The 21693-nt window shown below is 32.4% G+C and overlaps 2 protein-coding genes across 2 annotated transcripts in view; both read right to left on the minus strand.

Annotated features, from left to right (window-relative positions):
- Positions 1 to 7693, minus strand: part of Fs (Follistatin) — a 27112-nt gene extending 19419 nt beyond the window's left edge. Inside the window, exon 1 of the mRNA XM_088045542.1 lies at positions 7537 to 7693. Within this exon, the coding sequence (XP_087901668.1) occupies positions 7537 to 7612 (76 nt within the window). The 5' untranslated portion in view covers positions 7613 to 7693. The remainder of the gene's footprint in view (positions 1 to 7536) is intronic.
- On the minus strand, positions 7608 to 19913 carry LOC148181166 (uncharacterized). Its single transcript, XM_088045556.1, has 2 exons — positions 19499 to 19913; positions 7608 to 7697 (listed from the first exon to the last, which is right to left on the minus strand). Exon 1 carries the CDS (start codon positions 19910 to 19912, stop codon positions 19571 to 19573), a length of 342 nt encoding a protein of 113 aa, XP_087901682.1. The 5' UTR covers position 19913; the 3' UTR covers positions 7608 to 7697; positions 19499 to 19570.
- Between the last annotated feature and the right edge of the window lie 1780 nt (positions 19914 to 21693).

Raw genomic sequence — 21693 nt, forward strand, 5'->3', positions numbered from 1 at the left:
TAATTATGTACATAAATTTATTATATTTTACGATATTGCTGAAACGTATAATAAACCTCAGTGGTCATTATTAGTTTTATTGAGGTTTAAAAATATCAAAGTTATCTACTATCTCTTTATAAAAGGAGTAGTCATAAATGTTCAATTACGACTTAAAATATGGCGAATAAATTTTCAGTATTAAAGTGACCGAGGTTTTTTGTTGCCAGTGTTGACAGTTTCAACCAGCTGGATGAGTGTAGACGCACCTCTTTCCAAGTCAATTTTGAGTATCTAATCTACCAAGTAGTTGAGATTAGAATGCATAAAGAGAATCATAAAGATACTTCTGCCATTCCGAACGAGCCGCCTCTGCCTAGCATCTGCAGCACGACTATACAGAATGCAAGACTTAAATCAAAGATTGCATGACAGACGTCCTTAGGCGCAGCATTCTGCAGACAGATTGGCGTTTTATGATTTGTTTACGGAAAAAAGCTCGCTGATTTTCGCCAACCTGTGATTGAAATTTGTTTCGAAATAAATGTGGTTGTGCCAACGTAGGTGTTAAGTCACGGCTTGCAATTTCACGCTGATAGGACAATGCCAGTGACACTAACAAATAAGAATAAGTATTATTCTCGGTAGTACGGTGGTCAATTGTGCCAAGAAAACATTTCAATTGCATTCATCTGGGAAGAGAAAACACTCCTCACCTACTTAAAGTCGGCGGATAAACTTTATGACACTAAAAATAACGTTGTTGTTTTGCATTAAAGTGCAACGGCGCCGTCAAATGTTCACGGAAAAATATTTGTTTTTCGGGAAATGTTGTGCCAAAGGCGACGGTACTAGCGTCGGGAACTAGCCCTGGCTTGGCACCAGAATTAGAACCACATTTAAAATCGAAGGAATAATTGTCTTGTCATCACCTCGAAGAAAGTTGTATTTTTATAGAGGCCGTTTCAATACACCTCGTTTTCACTAGCCCAAATACAAATGATTTAACTTTTCCGATTAAAAATAAAAAGTCACATTGCGACGCGTCGAAAGCAATGTACCAGAACGAAGTGATTTAGAAATCTTGGTGACAAATGAGACTATTAATTTGATGACAACGAATCTGCTCAAAATATTAGTCGCTTAGCAAGATTAACTGAAATGTTTAAGGTTTGGTTGTCAACGAGAGGGACAAATAGTTGTGAAGAAACTGCGGAAGGCTTTTCACTAGATCATCAATCTTGTCTTCTAGAATGGAATGTGTCTTACCCTCATATTGAAATCTCTTGTACATTAATTGACAAAGTAAAATTCACTTGTTTTCTCTTCCAAGTTCTTGTCTTAAAATAATGAACAGATGATTTGCGTTTGAGGTTTAATGATTGGAAAAGAAAAGAGAAGTGTGGATATGTGGAAAACAGTAAAATGAATAGGACAAAAAAAAAGAAAGATTTTTTTAGAATGTTATACGTATTTTCTATTCAAATGCTCAAAATTTTAGTTGTTCTTTTTGAATTTGTTCGATTGTTTGCTTGGTTAAATCTTTTAGATTTTTAAGTTGTTTAAAAGATTTGAATTCTTCACATTCGTTTTTTGTTTTTATTGTTTCGTATTTATTTATTTTATTTTGCATTCGCTACATTCTTTAGTCTCTTTTGTTTTTAGAAATTCAAATCTTTTTTGCGACTTTTAGCTTCCTTTCGTTTAAATCCTTGGTAACCCCTGGAACCTCGGATTTTTTATTTTTTTGGATTATGTAAATTCTTTAAAAATTTTTAATTGTCTCAGTTGCAGTTACAATTTTTTGGAGTGCTTTGGGCGTTTCAAGCTCTTTTCTGCACTTGGCTAGAGTTTTTGATTCATTATACTCTTTATATGTATCTACCCACATATTTTCAATTTTTTTTTAATTATTGAAATCCTATAAATCTAAAAACCTTTAAGTCTTTACAATTTTAAAATTCTTGCATAAATTGTATTTTTTTTTTTAATTTAGGATCTTGAAATTTTCAGTTATTTGGAATTTACGTTAACTCAAAATCATCTCATCAGAATTCCTTTACATTATTTAAATTTGTTATAATTTAAATCCTTTGAAGCTTTTTTGACTTAAAATTCGCTTTACTGTTTAGAATTCCTTATATTTATTTAGTCCGGTCTTTTGTTCCTTTTTTAGAATTTCAGAAATTCTATTTATTATTTTTTTATACGTGGTCCGGCAACACTTGTGTCCACCCCCAAAATCGTCTTTAATTTTAAAGATAAAATTTTGAAAATTTGCATACGCTCATAGTTGACAAAGCTCTAGAAGCTGACGTAAAAATTTGTTTTTTTATCACGGTTTGGTTGGCGTCGCGACGCCTAAGAAGTATAATTTTTAGCGATTTTTGAGTTTTTGCGGAAATATACGCGAATTCAATTTTATTTCAACATAACTGTGCTACAAATATCTGAGTTTTTATTTTAAATCTAATGCAAATTGTGTTTAAAATTTGCGAAAAAAACGTTGCTTTATCAAGTTAGTTTTCAAAATTATGACAGTGCAGCGGCAATCTACGTTTACACCAAAATTTCACAAGTCACTTCACTCACTTTTATAAAGGTTAATTTTGATTACCACGGGCATGTTGCACTTTATGGACACCAGAAATCGTTAATTAACATCGACAAAGTGACAATTTCACCAAGTAAGACTTTTGTTACAATCTAAAGCGAGCCAAAGAATAGATGTCGTTTGTGACACAAGATGTTGACAGATGGGTGTAAATGTAGTTCCCAATTTTGACATAATAAAATTGGAAACTAACTTGATAAAACAGCATTTTTTCCTCAAATTTTGAAGACAATTTGCATTGAATCTAAAATAATAACTCAGATATTTTTAACATATTTATATTGAAAAAAAATTAAATTAGGGGTTGATATCACAAACCCTCACAATTACCTAACAATTACATTTTTAAGGCGCCGCGACGCCAAAACTATCAGTGATAAAAACAAATTTTTACGTCAGCTTCTAGAGCTTTGTCAACTGTGAGCGTATGCAAATTTTCAAAATTTTATCTTTAAAATTAAAGACGAATTTTGGGGGTGGACACAAGTGTTGCCGGACCCTGTATATCGTTTTAAACTGCTCACGTTTTAGAAATTTATGAATTTTTTTATTCTTTTCATTCTGTTTTTTGAATTTTCTAATCGTTTCTCACTCTTTGCAATTTTGGATGTTTTGTCTTCTTTAAATTCTTTCGTGGCTCCAGATTTTTCCGGAGTTTAAATCGTGCGAACTGTTGCAAGAAAGCAAAAGCTAAAGAGGAACTGCTTCAAGCAGAAGACACCAAAAAACTTCTTTATGATCCTTGTAAGTAGACTTCTGTGATTACATAAAATGACAGAACGCCATCAAAGCGCATGATACAAATATGGACAAAACAGCCCATAATCTCCTGTTTTTTTAATACCTAGAACTAAGAAAGTGAGAAACGGTGACGTCTAAAGACAAAGAGCTGAAAGTTATTTAAATTATCTGCGCGTATCTGTTCACACCAAACAAAATCACAGTTTCAAACAAATCAAATTCGAATTAATCTTTGACAGAATGTGGCAAACACAGGAGATTTATGATCCTCTCGCCTCGGTCAAAAACAAGAAATCATTTCTTTGGATTCAGGCGTTATCAATAAAAGCATCATCGCTTCCAAAATACTTTCCATGTTCTAATAATTTATTTGGAATCTCTTCAAGAAGACGTCGACCAGGAAAAAACTCGTCTATAATTAGTATGTGTAACCTGTTGGACGTTCTAAATAAAATAACTAGGCGGATGTTTGTTTTGTTGGGTTTATTCCGGTGGAGTGAAGAATACTAAGTGCATTTTCTATTAATAAAATGACATATCATAATATTATGATGAATATCCACCAGACGATAGGGGTCTCTTTATTGTTTATGTTTGCAAACAACTAGATACGTCCCCGATGTTTTGACAAGCCAACTCATACGACACTCTTCATCAATTTAAAAGAGATACCAACAATTTATCGGATGAGTCGTGTGGAAAATCGATGAGTTGAACGAATTCTTGGAAACTTCCACACAGAAATTGAAGCAAAATTATTTTATGATTTTCTTAAGTCAAAAGCTTGGTCCAAAATTAGACACACTTCGTTTCACACATGACACGAATTCTGAACTAAATTATGCACGGTTTATAATAAATATGCAAATTAATTTAACACATTACATTGTACGAGCGAATCCGTATCTGAAACATGTTGTGCCAAGAGACAGACCAATGCACCATGGTCGGGGAAATCGACAGTCTGTCTGCGATTTTATTTTTAACGAGCCAATAAACCAACATTTCTCGTAATATAGTTGTAAAGGTAACACACACAATAACGCGAATTTATTTATAATTGTTACACGTTGTCAAAGTTGAATGTAAACAGTGGTCTGTTTCAATTAAGTTGTTGCTACGCCACTGGATGCACACAGGGTGATAAATACGTCGCATAAATGTTATGAAACTAGGTAGAGCAACAGCTTCCGCTATTATGACACTTTGGTTTATTTGCCAAAATTTTTGGCCGGTGAACACCTACAGAATTATAAAACATTTTGATCAAAATTAAAGCCACCTGTCTGGAGTTAATGATTAAGGGCACATAAATCATTGGTACAAAGAGTAAGTCTTGAGTGGTTTCTGCAGACCGTGGCAACGAAAACTAGTTTACGATCTTTCCATTGTATTCGTTGACTTATTTGCGATAATTGGAATTTTGGCGCAGTTTCGATATTGCATGATTAATTAGAAAAAATCAAGGGTTATTTACGTTTGCTTTGAAGTTTTAATTTATGAGTATGAAAACTAGACATGATATTTATGCTTGAAGGATTTGGAAGTTAGATTAGTTCTGGGAAGAAAATGTGATTGGAAAGTAGGCGCCGAATAAACATGAAGTAAATATTAGTAAATTGCGGGTATTTAGTAAGTAACTGCACTTAAAATAGTGCGAATAAACAATTGATTATCATGTTATTGATCGTTGAAAACAGCAAAATCATTTCCTTGTTCGACCTCTGCACAAAGTATTATGATTGGAAATGAAAATTATGATTATGAGCCACATCTTATTTTTAAAAATGCAATTAAATAGGTACATTTACACTTTTCATGATATATTTGAAAAACTGATCTGCTTTTATTGATTTGCATATGAACATCAATTTTTTATTTTAATGCATCCTTGAAAAGACGCCTTTTTGACGCTCTAATAAATGCTTTGCCATTTCTTAGTTTAGAAGTCAGAGGACAAAAACATTTTTTAAAAAATTAAAACTTTTTGTTATTTTTTGGCGATTTTAAAAAATGTATGACATTGTTTGCAAAATCGTAATTTCTAGGCACATATTAAGTTTAAAAATGACTTGCTAACGCTGCCCAGAAGAAAACATTTCAGAAAACTTTTTGATGATAAGAGTTCTTCCTTTGTTTCTGGACCATAAAAGTAGAAGGTGGAAATCTTCGAAAGGAATTGTTCAAAATTTTCTTGAAAATACCAACAATGGGTAACTACATATTAAGATTAAGATATACTCGCTAATCTGAAAATTCATATCAATTTTACGAAAATTTCAATTGTGGCGAAAATTATCTAGAAAATGTCTTCAAGTTTATTTAGAACTTAAAAGAACTCGACCAACAACTTCTAACAGTTGTTGTATAATTTTTATCTATAATCTTTTATTCTGATCAGTAGAATCATTTAGATTTATCAAAAAATTACAATTTAAAAAATAAAATTAAAATTATTTTTTTTTATTTAATTTTTCTAAAAATCTTAATTTATTCTTTTTCACGTAAGTTCTAACTGACCAGTGACAAAAACGTGTTTAACACGCGTTTGAAATGAGAGGTCTCCACCTTTATAATGACGTATTACATACATTAAAAAAAAATCGAACCAATTTAGGAGTTCTAAGCAAAAAAGTAAAAAAAAACCGTTTGGTTTTCGAAATTTTCATCAGTTTTTTTCAAATATCTTGGCAAAAAATAACTCTCCCGGTGATTTCTGCGGTTCGTTGAGAAACTTCCAAGTTCTAATTTCCATGATTTTGCAAGTTATTAAGCAAAATTGAAAAAAAACCTTATAAACACGGTGTATTCAAAAATCTCTCAGTTTTGACCTGATAGAGTAATTTCGTCCAAAATTTGTTGACTAATGTTATTAACTCGGCCGTTCCATGTCCTAACTAACGCTAACACGCCAGTTTTGACCTATGAAAACTAAATATTTAAAATATTTGACAGTTTTCGCGCAAGGAACCAACATACGTTCAAAATGCATTCATGGCCTGTTAGTATAGAAATTTAATAGATCACACAATATTTATTTCGGTTCTGCTTGACCTAAAATTAGAATCAAAGTGTAAATTTTTGTTCGGTCTAATAAGTAAATTTCCACATATTGTGAAAAAGTGAAAAATCTGATAAGACCGGACTAATTTGAAATATTAGAACTCGTTTTTTCGCACTTTCATAACTTTATTAGTTCCAATGGACAAAATAATTCTGTGGAAGTTAGTACAAAAAAACGTCTTTTGAATTTCTTTGAAACGTGACTTGAGCAAAACCAGCTATGAATTCGGTACCCAGGGGTCGATTTTACTATAGAAATGACTGCTCACGTTGCGAGTCCAAGACCTTGTTGTTTTTGCTCTCATCCAGCTTAAATTCCTTCATCAAGTTGGATGTAAACAAATCTTTAAGCTATTTATTAAGTTTAATGCTTCTGTTTACAATATATCAATCTTCTTCTGAAGCATAAATGTGGTTGTTCACATAGAAATGATTAGAGAAGTAAAAAAAATCGTTTCGCCATTTTTGATTTAATTGATTTAGTTACGTTGAAAACTATCACGATCGTAGGTGTAGACATGAAGAAAAGGTGCGGAAACACTTGTGTCGTGTCTCCGTCACGGGTAGTTAAGCGCGCGCATTAAATTGAGCGGTTTAAATTTATGTATAAAATTTCACTTAACGCATCAATTTGATACAATGTTGCCTATTACGTACCATACAATTAATATCAATATGATTTCCACAGCCATTAGACTGCCGTGTTATTATCCCTAAAAAATCAGAGTATCCTCGTTAAAATCGTGCTTAGAATAAAATAAAAATTAAATAGGTCGAACTGCTATAAAAGTGTCCATAAATCTCGGAATTATGAGTTGAACAAATGAGAAAAGTGCACATTGCGTCACCGTGCGGGGGAAGTGCATTTTTCCTGTAGTGATTAATATCCTTTCTCACACTCTCAATCAACAATCTAAAAATTCAAGTTTCCACACGTGGTAATTTTAGAAATAAATGATTGATAAATTGGTCTCTGTCATTTCCACGCAATGATGCGAAACGTACTTTCGCTCGTAACGTTTAGCCTCAAAGTTAATAGTACCACTTGGTGGATTTTTCTTCTTTAAATGACGCTTAACTGCCGCTTAACTAGCCTTTCTAGTCAGGATTGCGTGCTATTTACAGGTTGACATACTTACCGACTGTGAATTGGAATTTTAATAGGAGATGGAACACGAGCAGCAATTCAAGCCTGGCGATGAGTGCAGCATTCATTGCGATGGGAGCTTTCTGGAGACTAGCTGGGCCGAGGCCCTCTGCAGCCAACACTTACATGCTATTCAGCATCAACTATGGCTATCTGGAAGGAAATTTAATGTCAAAATTAATCAATATAATCGATAATATATTAATATCTATTTCTCACGTTTAAAATAACAAACACGTTATGGGAAATTCAGTGCGGTGACAGAAATAGATGTATTGATAAAAAAGTAGGAAGCATTTACGTTTCACATTAAGAATTACTACGGTTGCTACGGGCTGTTTTTTTTTGTACAAATTTAAGAAACAATCCTTCTTAGATTTTTTCGTCCTCTTCAATCCCAATTTCAATCAAGTATCAAGATATTCTCAAATGTTTTATTTTGGGATGCGTTAGCGTTAAAGTCATTGTAAGTAAGTCTTAGTATGTGCCTAAAAATTTGCAATCTTGTAAGCATTGGCATCGAATTTTAAATAAAATAGCCTAAAAATAACAAACAAATTTGAAAATGTTTTTGTCCTGCGCGTTTGAAAGACAAAATCGCAGTCTCTTCAATGATGGATGCATTACAATTAAAAAACGATGTAATTATTTATTTTATGACTTATATGGAAAATTGCATATGGAAATCGTTAAAAACCCTTTAGCTATGTCGATGAGTTTTATACGTCGTTGGAAAACTTATTAAAATGACTTTCCAAAATACTGTCGAACTACACTATAACTTTGTTAGTTAAAAAAAATAAAGAAAATAATTTTTAGGAGTACTACCTCTGAACCCGGACCTTCAATTTTTTTCCAAAATTTGTTCACTCTTTTGACTAACTCACGAAGAAATCTATGCCTGATAGTCGTGGCATTTTCTCTTGCATATTTTTATCCAGAAACCTTTCACAACATTAAACAAATTTCAGCACTCATCGCTTGGCTGAGAAATTACCTCGTGACAAGCCGTGCTCAAATGCATAAACTGACATAATTTGACGTTGGAACGCGGTTGTATACATCTTCGTAATTTTACTCGTAAATTAAACGCCCCCGGTTTCTATTCAAGTCAAAAATTAATCTATTTTCATCCGAAAGATTCTTCTCATGCTTTATTTTCTAATAAAGTGAGCGTGGTTGTAGATCAAATAAATTGCAATAAATCGGCGTAATAAAACTGATATACGAACCCACATGAGACGATTCCAGCAAGTACTCATCATTTAAAAATAGTCAAGTTTTTATCGTCGCATTTTTAATGTCGATATCAATTGCTTATTATTGTTCCAAACCGCGTTATATTTATATTTCCACCGGCCAATTAAGTGAGGATTTAAGTTCGTGTCTTGGAGTGAAATTTTTATTACTGCAGCGAAATTGTTCGTATGGTCCTCGATGGTAATGGGGATAAGATCCTCCAATTTCTCTTTTTTAGCCATGTCTTACTTAATAAACAGGCGTATTAAAATACAGACGCAAACATAAACATGAACGAGTTATTTGCAAAACATGTTGCAATAAAAAATAGCGACTTGTTTACATTTTACTACAAGTACACAATTACTTCAGAATCGCGACACTATCAATTCAAAGCATTGATCTCTGTCACTGTTATAAGACTTTTTCCATAAACGGGATATTTTTTTTTTTTCAATCAAGAATCTGACTGCAAACAAGCTAATTAAAAAGGTCTTCTGTTCTTAGTGAAAACTATAAATCGTGTGGAACAATTTTTTTTAAGTTATATTTTATCATTATCAGATATTCACAATTTTACATATTTACTCTTCTCCTTATACGTGCTTACAAAAATATTCAGAATTTAACATCTTCGGCAGTCGTAAAAATTTTTATTTCGGGGAGATCCATATCGATGCTTGTAAGGTGAAATTTGGAAAATAACCCGTTTTTAATTATGATCATCATTTTTGAACATTGATTGCCATTGTGTAAAATTATTGCATTGAATGGAAAGAAGGTGATGAAGATCAATTCACAACACTATTATAGAAATTATATTGGTGAGATATGTTGGCTAAATCAAATACACAGTATACACAAAAAAGAACCAAAAAAGGTGATTTGCATTTTTAATTCAATACAAATCATTTATTCAGTTTGATGCATTTTAATCCTTTGTTGTTGAGTCAAATAACTTACTTTAAGAAGAAGTAATTACATCAAAGATGTGTTGAAAGAGTAATAAAATAAGTCTTGTTTTCCATTTTATGTAGATCTTGATAAATTGAAATAATACGCAGATTACATTTCTTAAAATAAATCTTAAATAATTTTTTGGTTATTATATAAATATTATTGTCTCGTAAAAATTTCTCAGAATTAACTCTTACTTATCTAGTCTATACATGGAGGAAATTTTAACATATGTATTTGAAACCAAAGTATTTCTTCTAAATTTTCGGAAAATTTAAGTTCTACCATGTCTCAATGATAACAAAGTTTCATTAAAACTGGCCAAAAAAAAATCTAGGAGACCCCCTACACCTGGATTTACTCATAATAGGGATTTATTAAACAATTTTAAGAATTTACATTTCTTTCCACATCGATTAACAGTCTGCATGAACTTTTGCCACTTTTTCGGCCTCAAAGAGTAAGACATTGCTAACAGACGATGATGAAATATTTTTTCTGGTATTGGTTTCATGCGTCAGAATTATTTGCTTGGACGCTATTAAAAATGTTTTGTTTTTTAGGTCAATATCCGTTTATCAAATTTTACGTCCAATGTAGAAACTTTAACTCCTTTTTTAATTTCTTTATGTACTTAGGTACATAATTTTAGTTTCATTGTGTTGTATTGCTATGCCAAATTCTTGTAATTCTCTGATTTTTATTTAACATTTTGACAATATTATTACTAAAACGTGGGTTGTGTGCATTTTATTACAACTAATTTTAAACTCAGATATACGGCATGTCTGAAAATATTTAAATCTTAACAATATGTAGAAATGTTACTACACTGACGAGAACATGAGATCAAAAGCTGGTAAAAATGTTGTAAATATGTTTAGCAAGCGCTTTTGCCATGAGTTACTGGGTGATCAAAATAATAAATTATAAGTGCAATTTGTTAAATTTGCAACGCATTACAGTTACGTCTCTCTTTTGTCTCTCTCACTTTTTTAAGTGAAATTTGTACCAATAACTTCAGCAATTTCGGCCGAATTTGTTAGATTTTACAAATATTCCAGAAGACATTTTCAGCTTTATTAATTAATATTAATAATAGAATATTAATTTAAAACTTAAATGTACTGCTACCTATTTTATGGCCTCTTTTACGTAAAATAATCGCACATTACCTACAATATTCGAGAACAAATAATTATTTGGAAAAATCAGGTTACTATCCCTGCGCATCCACCAAAATTGCTACTGTTCCAATTTAAGTATTTACGTCAAATTTTCTGGTTCAACTAATTTAGAAATAAAATCAGTGCATCAAAACGCAAACTTTGAAATAAATGAAACTGTAAACAAATTAAGCTGTAAAATAATCCTCACTTACTGATAAGGTATTTTTGATGGATTTCCATGAAACCCTTTAGCACCTTCATCATGAAAAATCCCAAGTACGACAGTCTCCAAATTAATTCGCACTTTTTTACGACGTGCAAGAATTCTGACCGTTTCTTTGAAATAATAAAAATTAAACAAGTCATAACCGGTATTCACGCGAAGTTTAAAAAAAGGTACTAATATGCCCGTTAATGTTCTTTTTGTGGTTTAACACTTTTTTTGTCGGATACATATTTGGACGTGGTCAGGATGAAGCGTAATAATTTTATCAAAACCTGCTGACAAAGGAGAATTCCGACCATATATGGTCACAACAAAACGCAGAATTCAAATATTTAATATCCACACTTTCATTCTGTTCGATCATAAGCTCGCAACAATGGATAATGGCACTGTAATAGTGTAAATAATATCCTATAAAACATGAATATATGAAGTGTGCAACCGAGTGGAACTGTGAAATAACAAATGTAAGCTATTAATTAACACTACATTTGAAAGGGAAAGTGTTTACCTGAGGTAAAAACACTGGATTTTGTTTGGGTTATGTATTGAAAAATATCACTACAATGTCGTGCGGAATTTTTGAATAACAGACTCACAAATCATCACCAAAGCGCCTAAGCATAAATTCTTGTCAGGCGTTGCCAAAACGTCTTAATCTCTGCGTAGTCGGCGCCTATGTTTAATCTACACATGTCTGGATTTGAATGAACGAATTTACGTAAACAATTGTACACTTTCGTTAAATTGTTATTGTCAACTACAACGACTAAAAACAACACTTAAATTACGGAATAATTATTTTCGGCGTCGCCTCACGTGAGGAAGCGAAAACATTAATTTTTGTCACTTTTAAATAAATCACTGACATTCAGTAATAGATTTTTTTTCTAGAAATAATTGGGTGTCGTCGTCGATGCCACCTGAAACTAGAAGATCAACCTTTGACTCTCATTGGTGCTGTTACGGTTATATTTATAGGGAACTAGGAAGAATTGAGTTTTTATAAATAATTGAGTTCGTTCACTTATGAACTGTAATTTATGGAGAAAGAATTTTTCATTTTTAAATAAATTAAATCGTAGCATGAGAGAATGTTCTAATGATTTCGAACAAAACGCGACCTTCTAATAAACGGTAAGAAGAAATTGTGCATAATAAAATATATAAAATTGTTCGTTAAAAACATATTTTTCTCATCCACTTAACACTATTAATAGCAGGCCCCAAAAAGTGTGCAAACAAGTTACTAAACCTGTAATCTTGCCTCTGCAAACTTTAAATTTCACGCTGTACGACTACGCCTTTGCCCTTCTTGAATTTTTAGACGGTATTGTACACGGCTATTTAATATTCGTTTTTCTATGGCTTTTATAACAATGTGCACGGCATAAGTGAAATATCCAAGAATGTGTCACATAAACAGACGTCAAGAAGGGGCGTAGCGCGGTATGGAATAGCAATAAAATTACAAAATTATCTTTACAGTGTTTGTGCGATTCTAACTTGTATCTCATGGGGTAATAATGCACGCCTATATTCGCTTTATTCAGTATAAACCCACCAGGGTAACCACTCATTTGTACGGAAAAATGATGATTAACTTATTACAGTGAAACCTTCGATCGGTGAACGTACAAGTCGTTGCGGGAATAGATGTAAGCTGAGATTTTGCTGTAATGCATTTTAGTTTATAATATTGTGTTTTACGATCGGCAATAAAAGCTTACATACGCGGAAGGTTAAAAAAATTAAAACGGTCAAGTAAACTGATGCAGAAAGCATGCAATGTTTATTGAATATGATGACATAATAAAATCCAACTGTCGTAAATGAGTACATAGTACGATTGAATGTCTTTGAGTCGTTTGGAATCTTAAGTGCGATGTGTTTGTTATGTACATATAAATTTTTTTTTTAACTGTTTTCGAAAATGACAATTAGCGTTTCACCAGGAAAAAGCGTAATATTTTTTTAACGATCTGGAGCGGAAAGATGTGAAGTGAATTATAAAATACGTGAACATCCCAAGATAAATTATTAACGAAAAAAATCATATTCCTGGAGATAGATCGATATTTTTTGATTAATATTTTCAAAATGGGCTTCTGTGTGAGTTTAATACAACATGCATTTGATAACATTACATAATTTTTTTTTTAATAAAAACGTAATAATTCTAGAAAAAACAATATAAAAATCATGTACAAGTATACTTCCGCGAAAAGCTCAGCGAAAGCTCGCTCACATGCAGCTTGTTTCGCTATGAATTTTTTTTCGGCGCTTCTATTGTAAATAACAATTTCAACGGATTATCACTCTAAAGTTAAAGTCTGACGCCGGTAAACACCAAGAAAAGGAGTGCATATTTGAAACAGCGACAAGCTTTGCTGGCATTTTGTTGATATCCGCTCGAAATAAAAAATAACTGATCCGAGAATTTCAAGCTATTTTTATCATTTTATATGAAGACTTCCACCTTAAACCTCTAAAATAGGAAAGATTTTGAAATTAAAGAGATACACGGAAATCGTACAGAAGAGGGCTTTAATGTTTTATGCTTATTCTTGCATTTTGATCTTATTTTTGTGTGAAACAAGTTCTATTTATTCACAAAAATGTAATTTCAATGTTTATAAGAAATGCAACAGGTAGCAAGCAAATAAAATTCCGCCCACGCATGTCCAAATTCCATCGTTGAAATAATTTCACAATCAATTCGAAAATATGTCTATTAACAAGTACAATAGTCAATAAAATACATCCTGTGGCCATTTTTATGATATATGGATGTTTACTATTGGTATAAGCATTTTACTGGAAATGGTAGTTCTGAAACAGCAAAAACTTAAATGATTCTATGAACGAGAAATAACGAGGAACTTATAATAAACCCGTTGAAATTGCGTAGTGAAATGCCGCGAACATATTTATTAAATTGTGTACCACAAAAAGATTACAAAGAACTAGCGTAGAAATTTCTCAAAGACAATATTGACAACATTATTACAATTCCGCTGGCATTCCATCCAAAAATAACCAATTCATTCATTCACAACAACACTTTTAACCTAGTTCTATGAGTTCGTAGCAAAATTTTCGACGTAAAATTAACTTGCATATGACGAAATTGTTAATTAATTCAATAATTGCACAATTTTCGGTATTCAAAATGTGGCAAATTAATACAAAGAAAAACAAAAAAAAAGCGGAGTAACGTCATCACATCCTGAACGTCAATTAAAAAATTGGAAATGTCCCAATCTCACTTGCGTACCTGCAAAAATATTAATTTTCCATGAAAATAGTTTGCTAGTATCTAGAAGTAATTTTTATACCTACCCGTTTTCTTCTAGAAGGATTTTATATTACATTTTCTTAAAATTTATTAAAAATATGTACGATTTCAGTCCGGTAATAGTTGTCCGATGCGATCTGAGATTGGTCAAAATTTTTTCCACCAAGCTTACAGCACAAGAAATGTCTGTTGTAGATTTACTTCAATTTCTATAATAATAAATTTCTTTTTATGTATGATAAAAATGATTTTTTTGAAAAAAATGCACGTTTATTTATAAGAAAAAATTTCATTTGTATCGATGAATATTTTCCACTTTTCGTTTCCCTGGAACAAAATAGCGGCTGCTGCGTCATCATTTCGCAGATTCCGCTAAACCAGCGAACTTGGCGTGATAACTCACTTCGGCCATTTCTAGGTTATTCCCCGAAATAATAGACAATAACCGCGTTTCCGGAACTGCTAACGACTCCGGCAGCTTCCACGGAAGCAAAATCAAATCGTCCGTTTCCACGGATAATCCATGATTTATGAATTTTCATATTTATCTCAAGCTACCTCCAACTGGTCGGATTTTTCAGTAATAGTTGCATGCGCGCAATTTATGGCAAAATTAATTGCGGTTTGTGTACTACTTTACAATGTTGCATGCCGCAAGAAAAGTGAGTGATGCGTCTTTACGTAAAAATGAATTCTTGGAAGAGTAACGCAAATAGGTTGTTTATAAGGTAAATAATTTACTGTTGTTAGGTAATGACCTTCTGGAATGCGGTGTTGCGTTCCAATTGTCGGATAAAGTATGTCTTCAAGTGCAATATTATCTGAACGCGCGTAGGAGTTGGTACTTTGCTAAGAACTTAACGGGTACAATTAAAATGGCTATCGGAGAGATAGCAGCATTTTTTATGTAGCAAGACGACGGATTTTTCGATTAAGCAGCGAGAAAACGAGCAAAAATGAAAAAATTACTTCGATGCAATCGGTTTCATTTCGTTTCTTTACAATTAATAATCCGTATTTCGCCTGTTGAGATGTGACAGGCAGAGATTCCTTTTTAATTAACATAAACACGTCCACCCTGGAAAAGAATCCGTGTGGAATTCCGTCATATTTATTTCAGACAAAATACGAGGTTTATCAACGCTGTTGAAATTCGAATCCGTGATTCATTCATTCATGAGAGGAACGACGATGCACGGATATAAATATAAAAGCAACAGGTGGTGTTTTTCTATCTACTTTTCTGTTTTTAAAGTTTCATTTTCGAGACCAAGTCCAATTCGTGGACACCAATTTTCCAAAACAGTCACGCAAGTTTCCAAATAAATAAGCATAAATGAATTACCAAGCCAAATTTTTGTCAATATTCCACTCAAGTTTCGAAGAAAATTATATGCTTAAACTGTAAGGTGTGTGAAACATGTATGCACAATTGTACAAGCATTCTTAATAGACATGTTCGAAGCAATAAACATTTGCCAATAAAATAAGTGCACCATCAAGAACCTTTTTTGAGTGTGACGAGAATTTTAATTCGATAAATTCTTCTCTTGCTACAAAAAAGTTTTCACACGGGCTATGTTTGCAAGTTCATAAATAAATGAAGCGCGGTCTGTATCGTCAATTTATTGGTTAAGACTAAATGAAGATGGTATTTAAAATAAATATACATATTTATTATTTTGCATGTTTGCATGTGGTTAATGTTTGCTTTCTCTTATTCTAAAATAACTGCATATTATGCATATTGCGTCGTGATGACTCGTTGGCGCCGGGCTATTTTAACTAGATTTTTCTGAAGACATCCAAAGGTTCGAAGGATTGCAACAGAATATAAATACATATAAAAGTCATAATATTTCAGGTCTCAATCGTTGTAGAAAAGTTTTTAACATATGAAAAAAAAATAAAAAAAAATCAATATAAAATAGAGATGCAACACGAATGTAATCAATATTTTAAACAAAATGTTAAAAAAAACAACTAATTTATATAAAATGTAAAAAAGAATCCAAAGCGTTAAAAAGTGTTAAGGATCTAAGTGACCAAAAGATTCAAAGACTAACAGTAACAGTCCGAAAAAATCAGAAGAAATATAAAATATAATATAAATAAATAAAATATCTAAAAAACAAAATCCAAATAAAAAATAACGAATTCAAGTTAAATTAAAAATATCAAGAAATCGGAACGTCGTAGAAGCCTAAGAATTCTAGACAATCTAAAATGAATTTGGGAAATCTGAATTCGAAAGATTTGCATTATCTAAAAAATTTAAATGCACCACTGATAAAAATCACAGAAATGTAAACCACGAAAATCGGAAACAGCGGAAACAGACCGGAGAATTTCAAAACAGCTTAAGAAACTTAAAATTCAAGCATGGGAAATAGGAAAATTCAAAAAATGTCTTAAAAACCATTTGAAGAATCTAAATATTTGAAAATCTAAATTTCAAGCTCTAAAGCTTAAAACTTTTGCAACCAATTTTTAGTAATGCCAAAGCTATTGAACCTATTAAGAATACATTCAACTCGATTAATAAATAAATTATAAGATTAAATTTCATCGAAAACGTGTAGTTTCTAAAAAATATAACAATACGTGTGCAAAAATAACGAACTGAAAGCTAAAATCGAATTTTCATGCTAAGCAGTGTCATTGACCATGAAGAAGTAAAACGACAGTACTATTAAAAAATTCCTGAAAAGTAAATACCATAACTGCAAATTCATTAATAAATCACTAAAATGCTTACTCACAAACACCACCAAGAGGTCAAAATATTAAAAATTGAAACATTATTACCTTCGCCTTTAATAAAGAAAGTACATTTTCTCTAGTAAAATGTAATTCTTTATCTTGACACTTCAGCATATCAAAAATGACATGTAATTTGCCGCAACGAACATAACAGTTTGTCTACTAACAGAAACTTGTCTCAGATTCAATTTACACAAAGAAAATTAAATTTGCAGTATGTGCGATAATTTGTACATTTTTGGCACAGAAACAATACTACTTTTTTCAGTTAATGATATTTAATGTAACAAGATTGTCGTATTATGTCACTAATGACGCGAGCGAGTAAATGAGACAAGGCAATCTTATTGTTAAATCATTACTTGCAAAATACCACAAATTATACATTATTAAAATGTTAATTAGACAATAGGATCCATTGTATGGAATATTTTAGCCTGATTACTTTTTTTTAAATCAAAATGTTTTTATCATAGCGTCTGAAAAAATCTACTTTCCCTTTCATTCAAGCTGATTATTATTAAACAGAAAATAATGAAGTTGAAAAAAGTTTATTCAAACAAAACCATAGAAAAAAAACTCTACGAAAAGTTTTTTTTCAGGAGCTGAACCACAATTCGGTCGGGGAGGCAAACGATAATAATTAGGTTGAAGATGAGAGATTTAGCTTCTTTATACTTGGAATTGTTACCCATCGGCTGAATCCTCTTTCACTTATTGATCTAATAAGATTTTTTTAACGAACCGTCTCGTTTCAGGTGGTTTGTATTTAAAGTTTTTAAGTTTACCTTGAACAATGAGACATATTGTAACAATAATAACTAATAAAAAGGTGGAGGGGGGGAGAGTGAAAGCGAAAAATGGATAAAAGGAATGTATTTTCGTGTCGTAACTTGTCCATTTTCGAAGTGTTTTCTGTGAAAATTCATTTCATAATTGTGAAATCCAAAGTCCGCATTCACTCCAATCTTGGCACGTGACTAATATCTGTTCCGAAATCCTCCACAACCGCCACAAATAAATAGAAAAGTCTTTTAGGTAGGTACCAAAACAGGTGTCACGACATAAATCAGCCATATGACAAATAATATTTTAAAACCGAATTGTCTCTTTTCCCGCTGTGCTCCAGACACATTTTGAGACTCGTAGGAGTACGAATATCATAACATAATTTGTCGAAGAAAAAAAGCACAAAAAGCTCTGGGAAGTTTTTTAGTCGTAGCCGCCGGGCTTTCGAAAAAAGTTGACCTGGTCTAATTATGACTGTTTTTTGCGGAGAAAAGAGAAGGAAAAATTTACAGTGGGTGGGTGGGTTATCCCAACACGAATTTTGTTGTGCATTCTCGTGAGTCATGTGAATGCGTATTTTATGGGAATTAATTTCGGAAATTTGGTGTGCTGTTACGTACAATACATAATAAAACGGTCTTTGTATTTTAATGGAATTTGGGAGGAGGCATCAACAGAAAATATTGTTGCAAGTGCAAGAATGTGATGAAACAAATTACACGACCTAGTAAATTTTGAGAGAGAAACTCTGAATACTGGAATTATGTTTCCTGGCAATAACATTCGTTTTCTGAAAGTCTCAATTGTTAGTGTCGACACATTCTGCATGCATTTACTACTATTTAAAATCGCATAAATTCTACTCAAAAAATGGAAAAAACATATTCAGGGTTGTTCATAAATAACTATAGACTTTCACTGATTTTATCACTCCTTAAATAATCACAAGTACATGTTATTATTTAAATTTTCAAAAAATTTCGTTCCGAAAGGGAGGACTAAAATTTTTATTCACGGTAAAATATACCCCGGAAGTGCCAGTTTGCTTTAAAATATTATCACATTTTTGCTGAAAATAACGTACGAAAATACTTTTAAGAAGTAAAAATAAATTTGATTTTGACAAAGATCGACTTCCTTTCCGTAGAGTAGTAAACTGCCAACATAATTTACTCTAAAATTAAACAACAATGTTATGTACACAAGTTTAATTGAATTTTTGTTTCAATTTCAAGTATTCTCGCGAGTATTGAAAATAAAGTTTGATCGCGATCTGTAACTGATTGTTTGCGCGCTCAAAAGTTTCTCCCGACCGATCGAAAGTGTTCCCAAAATATCGAATAATCGTTGAAACTGTCATCTTAAAATAACCCAAAACTTTAAATTTAGCACCTAATTATGCAAAAATGCGGCATTCATCTCTAATATATGCACGTAAACTTCCCGTAAATTTCTTGTGGAGTTGGTGAGGAAAGTCGTAGACGCAGCGCAAGAGCAACCCCAAGGCACTCACCTTTATGGGTCCGTTCGTCCGGTACCAGCAGGAGCAGCAGGAGCCGGCCAAAGTTACATCACTGATGGTACGTCACAATGTGATGGTGTATACAGTGCGGGCGCGTCGTGACCGAGCATGCAAGTAGCCACCAATCGACTGAGAGGTACGACCGTAGCCTTTGCGATCCAAAAAAACTCCTGGCGGGGAATGTAAGCGCTGCTTGGCTGCTCCGACAGGTGAGTGCACCTGCACGATGCAACGGGCGTTTATCGCCGTCGCCCCATCATATTGCACTCGCAGGACGGACGCCAGGAGACGGGAGACGCGCACCTGGTGCGCTGCCGCCGCTGAAGAAGGTGAACGCGCGACGCGAGAAAGACGACAGCAACAAGTGGCACGAGACAGGGACGAAATGCGGGCGGAGCGGGGCATAATACCCGCTTTTGTGCATTCTATACACTCTAGTTTTATAGGCATCAGGGGGTGGAAATTGCCGGAAGTTGAGAAGTGGAATCGACATGATTACGAGTCAATTAAGCATTAAACTAGTTTACATATTTGGATTCGTGTGCGTGGGGAAAATCAACAATACTGACGACCACGCAAATTTTAGGAGGAATTCTTGTGACCGTAAAACGACAATAACAAGGAAATTAAGGTTCCGATAAACAATTGCGAACTTTGGATTTTTTTCTAATGTTTATGAAGATTTGAAAGTTCAAAAAGTTTTTTATAAAATAAATAAACAGATCTTATCAAGATCACTAAATTTGCACTTTCATTTTTATAGACAGCTTGCAAAATTACGTGAGAAGCAAAAAAAAGCAGTGAAATTTTTAGAGATATTGTAGTTAATTAGTGTGAATTTTTCAAAATATTATTTTTTCTTTGATTTTATGACCTGATTTCTAGATTCTCCAGAGCTAAGATTCCCAGGATCATGTTCCTTTCTGCAAAACTCAATTTTCTTAATCTTAATCTATTGCAAAATCTCGGTAAAAATCTGTAATACACTTATTTTATTGTGATATCTATTCAAATTTATATTTATTGAACATAAAATTTCAAAAGTCAAATTTGCGTATTAGATCGTGGATCCGCACGTTTAAGTTTTCGGATCGAGACATTTTATTTTTTCAGGGTTCAGCATTTTTAGATTTTCAGCTTTTTGTGTTTTTTGCAGTTGAAGTCATAAAATTACAATGATTTAAATAATAAAGGTAAATAGAGTACTTACTTATATGTAGATTGTTTATTCAAATAATGCTCCAAACTCTTAATTCTAGTTTTCTGATTTTTACTCAAACATTATTAGATTTTTTTGCTTGGAAAGTGCTGATAAAATTTCTTTCATACATTTTTGCATTGAAAAATGTAAAAACAATAAAAATGTACGGTTCTGTCAAATAGTTTGGTGCTGTGAGTTATTTTCCGAAAATCGTCCTGTAAACAATGTTTCGTCCTTAAAATTGAATTTTCTTGCCAATGCAATAGATAGACTTTACTTTGTTATATTTGACAAATTGGCAAAAAGTTATTTACATTTGAGCAACTGTAACGCCGCAGGCAAAGGCAGCATTTGCTGAAGAGATATAGGATAGATATAGAACTCTAGATTTGTAAAAAGCTTTTTGGTTGATCTGACATATCTGACAACGTCATTTTCTTCGAATCTAATTCTAATAGATGACGCCACCATATAATTTTTTTATTCATAAAGTGGAAAAATAATCTTAAATAACGAAACAACTTGTGTAAATAGTGTAAATAATACTTTGGTGTATAGTCTTTGTTGTGGTAAAAGTTGCTTTCCTCTTAAATGTCCCTGAGCGGTCAATGTAATCTGACTTTTTTGCCGCACTGTTGAACTTTTCAGCACCGACAGCGTGAAAATAGAGTTACGGTTGACATGTGTGCAATGGAAATGTGTAATGTACAATAATTAATTCAAGATGCCAAAAATAATGATTACTGAACTGGAATTTGTCTTGTGTTGTAGAAAAAAAAGTCCTATGAAATAAAGTCTTTTGTGTATAAAGTCAATTTTGTTTTTCTTTTATTTAACGACGTATAAACTTATAACTTTATAATTTCAGTGAAAAGATGATTACATAAACTTCTCACTGAGTCGTCGGTAGTCAGTTTTTGGTAAGATATTTGAGAACAGACAATCATTGCCTCTTACCATTTAGAGTCATTTAAAATACACGTGT

This window comes from Gnatocerus cornutus, chromosome 1 (assembly GCF_029298725.1).
Source record: "Gnatocerus cornutus isolate USDA-ARS CGAHR chromosome 1, icGnaCorn1.1, whole genome shotgun sequence".
In the NCBI taxonomy this organism is placed as follows: Eukaryota; Metazoa; Arthropoda; class Insecta; order Coleoptera; family Tenebrionidae; genus Gnatocerus; species Gnatocerus cornutus.